We start from the raw sequence: 16,218 nt of genomic DNA, 5'->3' as shown, positions 1-16,218 counted from the left end.
CAACGGAGATGTAAGATTTCGATGTGGCTGCACGCATGCTTAAAGCTAAATCAGGAGAGACCTGCCCAGGGGTTCGTGCAGCGCGGGCAGTTACCTGTCTGCTACCGAATGCCGGTTCCCCTTCCCGGGCAGAAAGGGGAACGGCTACGGCCTGTTTACACAACACAATTTGCGGTTTCCATGGGGTTTACTTGAAACAGAAACATGCGCCTACGCAGGTGGTACTTTTGAAGGAATCCTTGGTCTTGAATGCTCAATTTCAAAGGGAGATTTAACGAAGTTATTTTAGGCACCCTAAGCCCTGTGGGAAAATGGGCTGGGGTTAATGAATAGGAAGTTGGTGATATCAGATATTGTTTTTGTTTGTGCTTGTTATAGTTTGAACTGCGTCAGGAGTTATGGCCATGATCATGCAAATACTTCATCGCCTGCCTAACTCTAAACGCTGGGGTTTATCCGGTAAATCCAGTGATTTGGAGAGCCGATGGCGACAAAAGGAGGCCGGGGCACACGGGCAGGCCGGGCGGGGGTTTAAGCTCGCCCGAGGCGCTGGCGGGAGCAGCTCTCCGGCCCTACCGACTGCCCGCATCTCGGGCGCCAGGCAACGCCGCCACCCCGGCCTCTCGCCCAGCACTAGCCCTCCCTCCCGCCGCCCCCGTTCGCCCGGGGAGCGCAGCCCAGCCGGGGACAGGCCCCGGCGGCCGCAGCTAGCACTGCGGCGGGCGCGCCCCTGAAGGCCCACCGCCCCGCCACCGCCTTCTTGCCGGGAGTTCACCGTGAGCGGGGAGGAGTGGGCGCGGGGGACACGCCGGCATCCGCGACCGCCCCTCGGGGCCGCCCGGGGCCGCGGCGGGGCGGGCGGCGGGGGCGGGCGCCGCCGCAGGAGGGCGGGCGCCGCCGCAGTGAGGCCGCGCGGCGCGGGCGAGGCGGCGGCGGGCCGCGTTGCCATGGCAGCGCTGCCCCAGCCGAGGGCTTAGGCGGGCGGCGGCGGGCGGCCGGGAGAGGCAGGGGGCGCCCCGCGGCCGGGCCCCGCCGGGAGGGGAAGGGGTTAAAGCGGGGCGGGCGTGCGGGCCCGGCGTCGTGGGGGTCGCCGCCGGGGGCAGCCCGCAGGCGCGTGTGGGGATGAGCCGCGGCGGGGGCCGAGGGCCGTGCTCCGGGCGCGTAGGGAGGCTGCGGGGGTGAAGCCTCTGCTCCTTCGCCGGGCGGCATGGAGGCTGTTGGCGCCGCAGAGGACGTGTTTTATGAGGAGGAGGAGGAGGTGAACTGCTACGACTTCGAGCCTCTGCCGACGCTGCTGGAGGACGAGGTGAGTGAGGCAGGTGCGGGGACGGAGCCGCCGCCGCCCTTGCGCTCACCTGTGGCGAGGCGGCCCCAGGGGCGGCCCGCGGGCCCCCCCTCCCCGCCGCCTCTTTCTGCCCGCGCTGTGAGGGCAGCCCGCCGGCTGCGCCGGGCCCCGGGGGCGGCCGGAGCCCGGGGGCTCACCCGCCCCGCCGGCAGCGGCCAGGCCGTGTCGACATAACCGTTCGCTTTCCGTGCGTTCACCGCGGGTTCCTCGCCTTCTCCTGCCCGGTTGATCCCAGCTGCCAAGTTGGGCTTAGCCCATCCCCGTGCGCCTTCTCCACACAACAGCAAAGTCATGGTCCTCGAGTGCGGGGTGTCTGGTAACTGCTGTCGTAGCCGTGGGTTAATGCTGCAGTCGGGAACGATGTGTCCTTGTCACACCTGATAAAGGGAAATGTCTTATATGGGCAAAAGTGTTTCCAGCAGCCACCAACCAGATTTTTGTACAGCCATTTCTTGCTGCCCTGTGTAAAAAGGCCTTGTCACTGGGAAATAATAATAATAAAAAAAAACAGCAACAAGAAACTGTTAAATGTGTTCGTTCAGTTGTTATGCCAAATAACCTGTAGCTAAATCCAGTTCTGTCATGCCATTTGTTTGGATTTGTACTTGGTTTTGCACTTGCTTTTTATTGTTCTTGCTCATATTTCTTTGTATCTTTCCACATGAAGTGTGTTCCTTACCCTCTAGTGAATGTTTGGGCAATATCTTTCAGGCTTTTTTCTTTTTTTAAGTAAAAGTTTGGTGAACCATATGTGAGCCACTTGTTCCTCAAACCAGATCTTGCAAGCTTCCTTATTTGCTCTGTCAAGAACCCAAGTCGAATCAGGATTTATAAAGTGTGTTTGAAAATGAAAAGTACTTTCCAGCTTTCACAGGCCATCTAATGGCTCAGCAGTTTGGCTCTTCCTCCCATCATCTGTAGCATTCAGTGTCATAGGCCCTCTCAGACTGGTCCATGCAACATAGGGAAGGAAGGCGGTAGTGGCCTCCTTTCTACACATTAGCTTAAATATTTAGAGTATTTTTTCAGGATGGGACAAAGCTGAGGGTCAACTCTTCTGTGTGAAGAAGACCTGAGCCCATTTTTCTCCCCTGCTCAATATATACTTTAATTGTGGATTCCTACAAGTCCATTCTATTTAGTTATTCCAGGCACATTAATATTTTCAATATTCTTATTGAGAGAATGAGCATGACCTATCACCTGGTGATTAGAGAAGTTAATAAAAAAGGGCTGCTTTGAAGAGTACTCAGTGAGCTTACCCAGGCAACCCAGTGTACTTCTTCAAATGCAACAAATTTAATGAATGATGTTTGCCACGTTTTCCATGATTCTGGAATAGATTGTTTTGAAGTTCGTGTGAATGATCTTGGCAAAAAGACTTAGGTGCCAGAAAGCTGTGAATGCTGATGTACCTCTCTCAGCTGCTTAGTCATTTAGTGGAGCCTGTGCTTCTCATCACTGTACATCGTATCAGGAATGAGGTTGGTGTCTGATGTATGAAGTGTACAAAAGCCAATATGTGAAGCAAGAAGCTGCCTGAGCTGAAGAATAGGAAATCCTGAGGGTGAGGGTATATTTCAGCTGCCTTTCTTTACTAGGACTTTCTTCGTCTCACACTCACATTTAATTTCAATTTTTTTAGGAAGTTGTGTGTGGCAAATTAATTTGTTTTCTCTTCCTGCTCTCTCTTCCTCTGCTTAATTACATATGCTACTGAACTGTTTTATACTTTCTGAAGAAAATAAAAGGGAAAATTGAGAACTAAAGTGAATAACTAAAACATGGTTGTCTGACCAGTTCACTTTTTGTAGTTATTAAACAGTAATTGCTTTTACAAGTGTCTTTTACTGATCATGAGACAAGAGAGAAAAGGCATCAGCACCTCTGTTACATAACACACTCAAGTTTTCCTGTAATTCGAGTGAACCAACTTCCAGTGGTCCAAAGTACTGAAGTCGTGGCTCGCCAGAATCTGCAGCTTGCCAGAAACTCCTGTGTTACAGTCTTAAAAGGAATTTTTTTTCCCCCACAGTGAAAACTTTGTTTCTGTATTGCTTTGGGGATGCAAAGTAAACAAATGCACGTGTCGGTGTTTTCAATGCTTTGTTCTCTACGAAGGCCTTGCTTTGCTGCAATACAAGCTTTAATAACTAAGGTCGAGATAGTGTGGTTGAGAAATACATGGTTTCTGTGAAGTAAATCACTTCACATCCTGGAGCACTGGAACGAGGAAGGCTTGCTGCATGGTGGTGTTGGTGTTTTGCTTTTTTTTTTTTTACCTTCACCTAGCCATCCATTGCTGATGGAAGCCACTGAACATTCATAGGCCTTTTTCTCTTTTTTTTTTTCCTTTTTCCTTTGTATTTTTTCTGTATTGCCTAACTCTCCCTTCCCCTGGAAGGAAGAGAAATCTGTCTAACGTGAGATCATCATCATCTTTTCCTTATTCCCCAAATAACCACAAGACAAAGATGGTTTTGTAGGTTTAAACTGTAGATATCACTACTGATGATTAATACCCGCTGTAGAGCTCAACCTCAAAGCTTGACTCAAAAGAAATGCTATCAAGTCCTGATTGTGAGTGGAGTTTGATATTGAGGCTGTTGCAGTTTTTATGTATTTCACATAATCTCTAAATTGAGCCTTTCTTGTCCATATTCACAGATGAAACACTCATACTTTTACATCTTGATTAGTGAACCATTTTTTTTTTTTTTTGCAGTTTTGGCAAATGCCATCATGTCACCTAGCTGGATGAGTCTAGGAGAGTTAAAAATAAAAATAATTACTGGTTCATTACTTTGGTCATAGAACTTCTTTTTCTTCTTTTTGCCATTTTTTTTTTTTTTTTCTTCTTTTTAAACTTCTTTTGGTTGGCTGTGGAATAAGCAGTTAGTCTTTCCTTTCCAAGCCTATCCTTGTGCTACCTATCAGTTTGGTCAGCTTCAAAGCCTAATGGTTTGTGGTCCAGCTCCTTGTCATCTGTTTATGTTTTCAGATACAGGAACTCTGTGCTGCCCTTCATGCTTGGAAGAAGTTCCCCACAAAGATGTGCAAAACTTCCTCATCCACCCTCAAAATCTGATGGCAGCATTAAGTATATGGTGCTGAGCACAGCACAGAGAAAATGAGCTCTTTTGTCTCATGTATCTGAACTGTAAGGGCTTTTCCTGTTCGTTACTAGGTAGGACTGAACTCCATGAGACCAGGGTCCATGATCAGTGCTAGAAGGCACTGTAATAATGCTGCCATTAGTAAATCAATCCATCCCTAGGCTGATGAAAACTAGAATATTGAAAATAAAAGTTAAGTTTCCCAAATAATAGTGAGTGTGCTTTATTTACTACCTTTTTTTTCTCATATTTATTAAGTATTATACTCTAGACCAAAAAACAAAATAAATTTTTGGACTAAAGATCGGTCCTTGTTTGAAGGATATTATGAGTGCAATACTTCATTCTCTGACATACATGTTAACAAACTGTTAATTCTTCTGTAAATGGTAATCCAGATATCATTGATGTTCTCCAGTACTGACATATGTAAAGAAAGTTATAACTGTATTTTCCAAGGGATTAAAAGTTTAAAACACTACAGTTTTCTGAGCTTTAAGATGTCTCACATTCTGCTTTGCTGACAATGAGATACTTTCTTTTTTTCTATATTCTAAGTAATATGCAGCTACATCCTCAATTCAAGGTATATTTAATATCATTCAGAAGTATAGTCTTTAGTCTTAATTACCACATATAAATGAGAAAATATTATGTGTTGGTATAGCTTTGATACAAAGTAACTTCTGTAGATACTTCTATTTTTCTGTTAGCTTATTTTTCCTTACAGATGGAATTGATGTTTTGTTTCTATGTTTTTTGTCGTGCCTTTACGTTCAAGAAAACTTTTTACGTCTGTAGCTTCTGTATTAGTTTTATACTCTAAAAACTGTACATAAAAGTCTAGCTGCTTTAAACAAACCACTGTTTCTGAACACCATGACCAGAAAAGCCACATTAAAGGCACTTTTTTTTTTTTTTTTTTTTGGAACTGGGCTCTTCATAGCCTTACTGTGATGATGGGGTCAAGGGAAGCTGACTTATAGTTTAGGACAGTAACTTAGAAACGGAGTCCGTAAACTATTTTGATCACTGAGAGCTCTGGGTGTAATGCGGAGGCCTAGGACAACCAAAGTGTTTGGTTTTAAGTCAAAGTATAAAAACACTTTTCCTATGGCTTGTTTAGCTTTTGAGTGTTTATTAAATGGTCTACACCACTAAACTTCACAACAGCATCATTCTTAAGACAGACTAATTTAGAGGGTACTTTTTCCCAGATCACAGACAGTAGGAAAAACTGCTGTGAAGAGAATTTTTAAGTAGTTAATCCAGTGGCACCTGGGAGAGTTTAACAGAGACATGGGCTAAACAAAATGTTTTAACTTAGTCTGTCTGCTTTTACCTCCAAATGGTCTGTTTCCCTAACTTTGATGCAGTGTTTATGTAACTTACATAGCTTCCATAGTAAGTCTTTTTTAATGTTAACATACTGTGATACCTTTGTTCAGGTTAACTGTGCTTCTTAAGAGACTCTCTGCTTAAGAGCGAAGTCATGCACTTGGTGTTTCTTGGGGTGTTAATCAGTGTCCTAGAAAGTCTGAGAACTTGCTGGAAACATTACTTGCAGCCAATTGTGTCAAATGTAATCTATGATACACAAAGTAGTGTCATGAAATCCAGGGTAATTTATGAATTCATATCTTGGCAGGAGAATGTGTCCCTTGCTGATATTTTGTCACTGCGGGATAGCTGTCTTACTGAGCAAGATATTTGGGCAGTTTGCCTGGAGTGTTGCCATTCTTTGAAGAGCATTGCCCATTCTGCAATCTTCCAGACACTCTGCATCACTCCTGACACTTTGGCTTTTAACACCAATGGCAATGTATGCTTCATGGAACAGCTCAGTGGTAAGTATTTGTGTTTCCAGGCCATTCGTTTTAGAACTATGGAACCTCATAGGGAGCGACTGTAGTAAAGCATTATATTGTAGTCTTAAGACTTGTAATTAAAATGAAGAGAAAACAAAAACTTGCTTAGGAATGAATGGGTGAGTATAGGTCCATATGAAACTACATGCTCACTTTTGTGATTGATGAATAAAGGCTTTTATGAGTTTGCTTAGAAGATTCTTCCTAGTTATTTTAAGAGTTATCCAGGGGAATGTAATTTATCTCCATTTTAAACACTGTAGGTTATGTATTTGTGTATCTGTCTGCGCAAGTCTCTACCTATGTGAAGCATGTTCTCAGCCTCTTCCAGTTCTTCTCATTTCATGGATATGTTCTATTTCTAGAGAAATCTGACATTCAGTGTCTCTTGATGATTGTGGCCGTAGAGAATGGGGCTATTCTAGTGCATATTCACTGTTAGAAAGGAAAGCTCGCTCTCTTGAATAAAGGATTATTATTTTTTTAAAGTCATGATTTTTAGACTCGTCAAGTGTCATGACTGACTGAGAAATGAATTTTAATATGCTAAAAACCAGAATGTAGTAGCATGTAAGATCTTCAGGTGTTGTAGCAGAGGGATGGGGGGATGCTTAACTTAAAAAATTACTTCTGATTTCAGCACCAACAAAAAAGCATGTTATTGTTGCTGTTGCCTTTTCACATGAGCCATCTCAGGAGTCTTTGTATTGAGCCTGTTAAGGATATTACAAAACAAAACCCAGCTCTTATTCTATAGTCCTTTTAAAATCATGTCAACTTGTAACTAGAACTGTTCTAGTCCATATACACACTATTCAGATTTTTGTTATGTTTTCTTCAACCTAATTTATTTTTATGTCAGAATAAGTGTTTATTCTTTTAGTCAAAATCTAGATCACAGTATTTAGAAAAAGTGGCATAAGGTAACTTTGCAACAAATGAATATTTGTTGCCTTCTTTAGAATTAAAGATAGTATTTCAAATAAGCATGTAACATAAAATGTAATTAATAAAGATGAAACTGTTATCTTCATAATTGTTGTGGTATTTGGTTTGTGCTTAAATTCCTCAAATATATGTGAGTCAACTTCTAGTTCCATGTTAATAGGGTAATGTGGAATCAATTTCCTTTATTTTAAGGAGCTTGTCATAACTTGAAATTAAAAAAAAAAAAAGGAAAAAAAGCTGGCTTTGTATTCGTAAAGGTATATGAAAGACTTGTTGAAGAGAATAAATCTAGTGGATGAAAAATGCCCCTCAACTAAGATCTTTGCTTGCAGCTGGGAAAGAAAAAAAATCAATTTATTCTTAAATGTTTTAGTCTAATTGAATAGCTGGCAAACAACTGATCCAGGAATTTGCCGTATTCAAGTGCTTAAAATGTGGGATAACAAATTCCCGTGCAAAGGAAATGTACAAAGATTTTGTTCCCTGAAGTCATATTAGCCTCTGACGAAGAGGCTTTTCATTAGTTCTCTTTAAAGAAAGTTGTGTTTTTCCTAGGAATGCAAAAAGTTATGTATATAGTCTGTTTCCCCCCCACACACTCCACTGTGTGTCTTTGACTCTTTCTCTTCCCCTTTACCTCAGATCTTGTTACTATTTGGTTAAAATATAGTTTGTTAGATAGGCATTTGGGGAGGTTGTCCTTTTTGCTTCCCTATAGTTGTTGCCTATGGATTTATTCTTCCAGAAGAAAATTATAGCCTCTGGATTTGCTTGCCAATGAGAGAAAATGAGCAGCCTGTCGCCTCTGCTTTAGCAGTGAGTTCTGCTTCCTGCAGGTTCTGTGGTGCTGAAGTGACAAACATTCAATAGGATGTTCTGCCAAGGGCTCTGATATCTTCTTGTCTCTTCAAATCAGACAGATTTCCATTGTAAACATTATATTAAAAGAATACAGTGAGCTTTACCAGTGATTAAAAAAAAGGCTTGTTCAGCCTTTAAAGTGTTCTATTGAAAGAAAAGGAAAAGGTAGTGGGAGATGAAAAGAAAGGAGCAGTAGTTGGGGACACACACACACACACACACAAAATATCTTCTGTCCATTAGTTCCTTTCCCCTTCTGCCAATATCAGTGAATAATGTGGTGTGGGGGGAATGCAGAATTAGTTGCATACTCCTCTTTTTCAGTGGGAAAGTGGAATCGGGAACATCGTTAGGAACTGTAAATCAGTTAGTGGCATCTGGATAGTCAGCCATGCCAGGTAGCTGAAATATAAGAATATGTAAAAAAAGTCCTCTCTACCATATAACTGAGTTTAGTATCCTCACAATAAAAGAGCTTTGCATTTCTGTTCTAAAATACGGGCACGCAAGTTCTATTACAGCTAAAGCTATGATGAGTATGCTACAGCTGTGAGCATACAGGTTTTTTTTCTCCCTGTTGAGAAGGGAAAGTTACAGTCTTTGCTTGTAAATGATCTCAGTCATCCATTGGCTTCACAGAAGGATAGACTAGGTGAGTTGAATATGTACGTGAAGAGTAGGTTTTTAGTCGGGCACTTTTTTTAATCCCCTGGTGTTCTTTACTGGGTTCATGTGACATTGGTACAGTGTGATACTACATGCATCCTTGGATGCAGCAGCAACATCTGTCTCTCAAGATGTTCCTTTCTTCCTTCCACCTCTTCACTCAGAAGCGGCTGCTGCAGTAGCTCAGTTCTCTGTGAAGCAGCACACAGGTGGGGAATGTGCTTCCTCACCTTTTTTATCATAATTAAAACAAACTAAGCAGAAAGGTCAAGGTTCTAAGCTGGCCTGTAGATGAAGAGGCAATTAGCTGTTCTGGTTGGTTTTGCTGCTTGAACCCCTATTCCCCAGGTCTGCAGTGGAAAATAGTGAATAGAAATGTCCCGTTAATGAAATCAAACTAGCAAGCCACAGCTAAGCCACACCAGCTTCGGTGATAACTTGGTCTGAACATAAATGTCTGAAGGCAAGAAGTGGTTAGGCATGGTAAATGTATTTCTTTGGGAGTGTTTTGTCTGTTTTGTTTCTTAGTAGGAAAAGTATGGTATCTTCTTGCAGAACATTTGAAAATAGCACTTTATTTTACTTATAGTACTAGAAACATGGATAACAAGTTCTTTGTACATCAGATATGAGTGAACCAAAATACTGCTATATACATAGTTTCTTTCGTATCGGCTATGAGCGTATCATTAAATCTGTATCATCACATTGGTTTGTTTTTTTAAACAAGCAAGACTACTAATCTCTAATCTGACACATTTCCTTTTGCTTTCAAAGATGATCCAGAGGGTGCCTTTGTTCCACCAGAATTTGATATCACCGGTAACACTTTTGAGGCAAGTTCATGAATTTATCTGTAAAACAGAGGGGGGTTTAAGCATTTTAGTACTTCTGGCAGTACCAAATACTCAGCATTCTCAACGTATCATTTTAACACATTTAAAGATTATGAATAGTAAATTGTGCTGTTTAGATATGTTTTGTGGAAATAAAAAATAAACTTAAAATGCTGTATTAATTTTCTGTACAAACATTTGTTCACTAACTGTTAAAATGTGAGAATCTATTTTGGCTGAATAAGGTGTTGCCCTAAACCACAGCTGGTCTATATTATGTTCACCGGTATCCTTCACTGGTTACGTTTGCTTGTTTGGGGACTAGCCATGAACTTTTATGACTAAATATAAAATTTGTTTGCCATCCTCTTCAATAAAATAATTCATGGAAGGGTAATCAGCAATTTTGTCTTTGATTTAATGAAGAAACAAATGACTATCTGTTGCTTTGCAATGCACAAATGCTCTACATTGTTAAATTAAATTAGATTTAAATTGTTTATACTAATTCATTAGCCTCCCAAGTCAACCATCTCCTTGCATGCTGCAGGAGTGCTTGCTTGCTTAATATCTTAATATCCTTTTTTTTAATACAGTATTTTTTCTGGCATGTATTCTTAGATAATTCAAATGCTTTACTTAGCAACATGGTCTGTTCAAGGTATAGAAAAATTATTCTGTTTCTTTATAGTTCAATACAGATACCTTTTACTTCTCGTAGTTATAGCCTTCATAGTCATGTTTATAGTTCTCTATATTTTCTCGGGGCGGGCTGAGGGGGGGATAAGTGAACCTTGAAAGTGTGTGGTACTGCAAGTAAGATGAGAATGATAAGGCAGGAAGGGTAGTATTATAGAATATGAAGTAGTACAGTCTTTGAAGGTTAGAGATGCAACATTTCTCGCTGTTGCTATGCTTTGTTAATGTAGTTATTTAGGCCAGCAGAGCTCTAGTGATTTTGTGCTCGCTCTCCCCCCCCCACCACCCCCAGGATTTTTTGGCAGTCTTTGGGGACAGGGGGCCGATCTGGGGGGTGACCAGTTAGGAGGTGACCGGTATTGCATGTAAACTTGGCAACTGTAGTAGTCTTTATATTCAGATGTGGTTAAGGAAAGCAAGTCCCAAAGTCACCCAAAGGTGACTGTTTTTTGTTTCTTTCTTTTTGTTGTACTTCTGAAGCTGGACTTAAGATTTTGCATAAATATGTTCTCCATCCCTTGCCCCTTAACAAGCCTCCAAGACTTGACACAGAAACACTTACAAGATCTGTGGAATTATTTGCTCCTCTGGCAAACTTGCATTTCCCCCCAACCCTTTCTCCTTCTCTAGGAGTTGCGGAACTCATGCATGTAGCAAATGCACACTAAAAGAGGTTCAAAGACCGAGGGGATGGGACAAGGTGAAACAGGGATTTGGGAAGACAGTGGGAATACTGTGACCTGAAATTTTAGTTTTGTCTGATATACAAGGCCGTTGTATCCCTCTTGGGTAAAACTTGTCTGTGTACAGGTTTATTATTTAACTCTTTTCTTTCAGCAGTACTTACAATCCTATTAAGCCCCAGTGAATCCCAATACCAAGCACAGCACAAACAACAATTATACAGTCAGTGAAAGCTGTTTGAGTCAGGAGTGGTGGCTCTGAACATTGACCCTTTTACTTTTTTTTGTAAAGGCTGAAGATACATGAAGATACACATTTGTGTGGAAGGAAGTCAACATGCTCTGCCTTGTCTATTGTGAAGTGGGGTAAGGGCTGGGTGCACTGATTTCTGGTCATTGCTCCTATTTCCTTATCTAGCAAGCTGGGGAGCCTTGCAAAGCAGGGAGAGCAGTGCAACAACAGTGTCCTCTTGCCTCAGCTGTTTCTCATTGACCATCCTAGGGCAATGCACAAGACTGAAAAGCTAGGGCTTTCCCCTTCCTTGAGGCATAGGTGTATTATTTTACTCTGGGATTTGTGTGCATTTTGTCAGACAGCTATGGGATTCTGAGTATTTGTGGAACTTTGAAAGCTTTGCCTCTTACCGCTTGTAGAGTTTGGTTGAATTTTAAGTACTTTAGTACCAGATCAAATCCTGCCAGGGATTCCACGCTGACCTCGGCTTGCTTTTACTTTTGCAGTTTCTAAGACCTGCGGTGCATTAATCCTTAGGTACTTTTTACAAGGGTTTTATAGTACTGTAATCTTTCCAAGCTAGCTGTTTCCTTCTTGGTGCTAATAGTTCAAGTTCTTCTCTTTCTCAAAGGTATTGATACTTTTGTCTATCCCCTCAACCCTAGTGGTAACCTCCTACTATGCAATAGCAGAATAGCCCTGGTTTATATACATCTGTCTGGGGAAACCCTAGGCCCTTGTGCTTTCTCAGTATTACAAGATTCTTTGTACTACACCAATAAGCTGCTTTTTTTACAGAGGTGTCAAATCTTTTGTGTTACTGCTTGCTTCTTCCTTGGTAATGACCTTACTCAGTTGTTCTTTGCTGACAGTGTTTTTGCAGGTGCTTAGTATGCTTTGTTGAGAACAACGGAAAGTAGTGTGTGTATTGAAACTGTCCAATTTCAATATAAAGAAAAAAAGTTAGTATTGGAACTACTAATTACGTTTAGGATGATCTTTGATAGCTGTTACTCCAGTGTCAAAGCTCAGCTGATTTAAAATACTTATGTCAGCCAAAAGTTTCGCTTGATTTGAGCATGACCTATTTTGTGGCTTCTAAAATGGAAGCACACAATGAGGTTTGTATAGCTACTAGATGACTTCTTCCTCTTTAAACTCTTTTTAAAAAAAAAATCCCTCAAATAAAGCTACAGTTATTTCAACAAGAGATGTTTTGTTTCCTGCTTGGTGAATTACTGATCCAGACCTCTAATGGAATTGTGGCTCCAGTCTAATTAGTTACTAAACTTAGCTGGCACTCACAAGCACACAAGGGTAATAGACACAGGAAACAAATTGAAATGCATTACTCTCCTGGTGTCTGAAACAACACTATTAAAAATTTCAGTTTCTAGTTGGAATTTCAAATAGCAAGAGATCTAAAGCTTCATCCAAATGTCAGTGCAGAGGACTGAAAAGTAATTGATTTCACGTGGTTTGTTTTAGACTTGTGCCTTGTTTCCTGACCTGCTCTCCATTAGTAAAGTGGGAATGATAACACTAACTTCAGTTACTGTTGAGAGTAGGAAGGTAAAAACTAGCCCTTCAGGGAGCTGTCAGCTTCAGTGTCAGGTGTAGGACAGACTTTTTAGAGGGAAAGATGTTAAGAAGGAAGTAGCTGTGAAACGGGCTTTTGGTGCCAACAGTGAAGTGTGGCTGAGCTTTCCCAACTGGTGGCTTCTTTAGTGCTGCCATAGTTCCAACCTGTGGGGTTGGAGGAAAGATTGCAGTTTCTGAGGGTCTCAAAAGACCTTGTAATGACTGTGTCGCTACACAGTTGGAGCAGCATTTAATGGGGTAGTTGTGTTATGTCCTCCTCTTCCTGGTGTAAGCATTGTCACAGTGTAGGAGCAAAAAAGACAGGCAAGCAGGTACCGTTGTTCTCTAGGACAGTGTTGGACTAAAATAGAGAATCTCCTTGGTATCTGATCATGTTAATTTTTTTCCTCTAACTTTGCTGTCCCCTTGAAGACTTTTATTACCATGGTGCCCTAGTAACTGCACTGTTAAGGACTGGTGCTACAAAGAGAGACAGGGAAACAGGAGAGACACTTTAGAGTTACGATCCATAATATAACTCCAAAGAAAAGGTGAATTTCTATACAGTACGCTTATTATCATTTTCACTTTTATTCTTAATGCATATGCAGGTATGTGATGTGGCTGTGCTCAGTGAAGGGTTTCTGATGACTGAAGCTGTTACTGGCCTGCATTGATGGAAAGATCTCGTTTTCTCCTTCTCCTCTAAGCTGGAGGGTGTGTCTGTATTTGCTGTAGCAAGTACTGACCACTTTTTTGTTCTCATTGAATCTTGAGCTAGAAGTCAGTTAGATACATCTTCAGTATAAAGACTAGCCTCTAATTTTGTAATGTTTTACTAGTATGCTGCTGTAGAGAGCAGTATAGAATGTGAATTTTTGTGTTCTAGAAAAATATTGAGACTGAGATACAAAAATACAGGTTTGCGGCTTCTTGTAAAATTTGCCTACTTGACTATATACTGGGCTTATCAAACCATTCGTCTTCAGTATAAAGTAATACTGAGTCCTGATTCCCTCCTCGAAATAGGAAGAGCTTTAACCTTTTCCTAATGAAAATTGTTCCTATTTAATTTTCTTGCCCTGGGCAGTACAGTGCTAGACTTGTGAAATTTGACCATTGGGAGGCCCAACAGGAATAGTTAAATATTGGTAAGTTCATTAATAGCCTTATTTCTATCACTACAATACGAGTTTGCCTCAGGTTAAAAACTTTGGCTGTCTCAAACCAGTTTCAAATAGCTATTTGTCTGCATCACAAAACTGCCATTGAGCCTGACACAGAGGTTCATTGATGTAGAACCCCACATTTCTAAGATATGAGCTTTCAGTGAGATGAAGGACCCATGTCTGCCATGTGTGAACTTGCATTTATAATCTTTTAATAATGTGGCTATTCAATTTTGCTTGTTCTAGTGAACCTCTGTAACAGAAATCAGTGAATTTTCAGTCTTGTCTGCCTATTTTTTTTTTTTTATATCTGAAGCAGACTGGGTAATGCTACTGTTTAATGACTTCTTCCATTATTTAGAGGTGATAAAATGCAGTAGTTAAGAAACCTCAGTATGCAGCAGGATTAAAACCTTTCAGAAATAAAAGAACTGAAAAAGTGATACAGAGTTGAATACTACCTTGAGGAGAAGGGGGAAATGCAGGATAGAGAATGGGAAGAAAGTCAAGTTCACACTTGTCTCTGTTTTGTCATCTAGAACTTTTTGCTATCATGGCAGGAGTCGGGTATGCTGATCTCTCACCTGGGAGAGAATCAGACCCAGAAATGGCTGAACACTGCCTGTCTCTTTGCTAGAATGTGACAGCTGTCAACTTGCAGTTCTCAGTGGGTTATAGTTGATTTATATTATAAAAAATAAAAAGTCCAAGTGTTTCAACAACCTTAAAAATAAACAATTCTACACAAAGTGCTATAACTAGTGCAAAGAGAAAAGACAAGCTAAAATGTATTACTTTTTTTTTTTGAAAACTAAATAGTTAAGATTCATATGGCTTATTCCTATGAAATGTGACATGCAGTTGGATTGATATATATCATATATGTACAAATATTTTATATGCATATAAATGCATGGGTTGAAATGCCAAATGAAACCTGTGTTCTAGGGAACAGATAAAGAAAGAAAGGTTCAGGGTATATATATGTTGGTCCTACCGAAGAAAACTGAGCTGACAGTTTGGTCCTGCAATATTTCACAATAGCTGATCATTACTGAGCTAGCGCTCAGGTCTCAGCTGTTGGTCCTTCTCTAAATACGAAAGCCTTCATCTTTCTCCCAAATCTAAACAGCAGAAGGTATAAAGGAAGTCTTGCCTTTGCCACTTCCCTGGTCTTTTAAAGCACTCTACTGTTCTATTCTTTCTTTAGCTCTCAGTGCAGGAGGAAAAAAGAAAACTTTTTACGTGTTCTCCTAGAGGGGTTTTTGGTTTTGTTTTTATCTGATGGGGGAAATAAGTCTTTTGAAACACCTAGTGCCTTTTTTCTTGAGTTCTGTTTCCCTCAATTTCACGTAGCCTCCTCTTGAGACTAATTCTATCTAACAGCAGCAAGGCTTGTCATCAGCAAACGGTAACTTATCTCCTCCTGTAGTCTAAACCATTCTATCTTCTGAGTGTTATTTAAAGCTGTCTCTTCCTTCAGTGACAAAAATAAATTACTTTTATTTGGTTACCTATGCCTCTACTGTGCTATAGAAGAAGAAATGGAATCCTCCTGCTCTTGCTTTTACATCATCGGCCCAATTGAGGTTCCATTCAGGACCTTAGTACTGAGCAAATATCACCCTTTAGTTGCTTTACACAAAGGAAGAATATGAGACCAATGGTATTTCTTTTTTTTTTTTTTACAGCAGTTTTTTTTCTTTTTTTTAATGTATAGAGTATCTTAAAGTTTATCATTTGACTTCCTCAAAAACCTACAGCTTGTTGTTTAGTTCTGAAGTTGGGCTTGCAAAGTTGTCATATTGGACTTTTCTAGCTGGCTTTTTAAGCATATTGCTGGTATTTTTACAGTTTTTCCTCTAAATCTGAAACACAGCTTTTCACAGACTGACTTCTATTTTTGTCAGGAATAGTCTGTCTCTTAAGCAGAAAAATGTCCTCAGAAGAGAAATGGCTGACTGTACAGGTAACCTGCTCAATGAAAATATGTAGTATTTTAGGTTTCTTCCTTACTTGGCTATTAAGTTCCTATAAGAAGGCATTATTAAACCTAAGATATATATTTTCCTTAAGATTGAGGAACATTATCCTGTGATGTACAAAAGCATTTTTCAAATCAGCTGTTTGAGGATTTTTGGATTTGTGAGAGAAAGATTGGGAGTGAAAAGAGAGGTTGGTGTTCTGTCTTAAAACAGTTGGTTCTTGTGG

The 16,218-nt window shown here is 40.8% G+C and overlaps 1 protein-coding gene across 3 annotated transcripts in view; it reads left to right on the top strand.

Annotated features, from left to right (window-relative positions):
* The first annotated feature begins 1,088 nt into the window (after nt 1-1,088).
* The window catches only part of KNDC1 (kinase non-catalytic C-lobe domain containing 1), a 68,548-nt gene continuing 53,418 nt past the window's right edge, over nt 1,089-16,218 (top strand). For all 3 annotated transcript variants that reach the window (XM_087767061.1, XM_087767062.1, XM_087767060.1), the window contains exons 1-3: nt 1,089-1,306; nt 6,110-6,308; nt 9,582-9,640. In XM_087767061.1, coding sequence (XP_087623187.1) covers nt 1,208-1,306; nt 6,110-6,308; nt 9,582-9,640 — 357 coding nt within the window. In that variant the 5' untranslated portion in view covers nt 1,089-1,207. The remainder of the gene's footprint in view (nt 1,307-6,109; nt 6,309-9,581; nt 9,641-16,218) is intronic.

This window comes from Nipponia nippon, unplaced genomic scaffold (assembly GCF_047370975.1).
Source record: "Nipponia nippon isolate SJK-2023a ecotype South Korea unplaced genomic scaffold, ASM4737097v1 scaffold_3, whole genome shotgun sequence".
Lineage (NCBI taxonomy): Eukaryota > Metazoa > Chordata > Aves > Pelecaniformes > Threskiornithidae > Nipponia > Nipponia nippon.
This window is presented reverse-complemented; position numbering and strand designations above follow the sequence as displayed.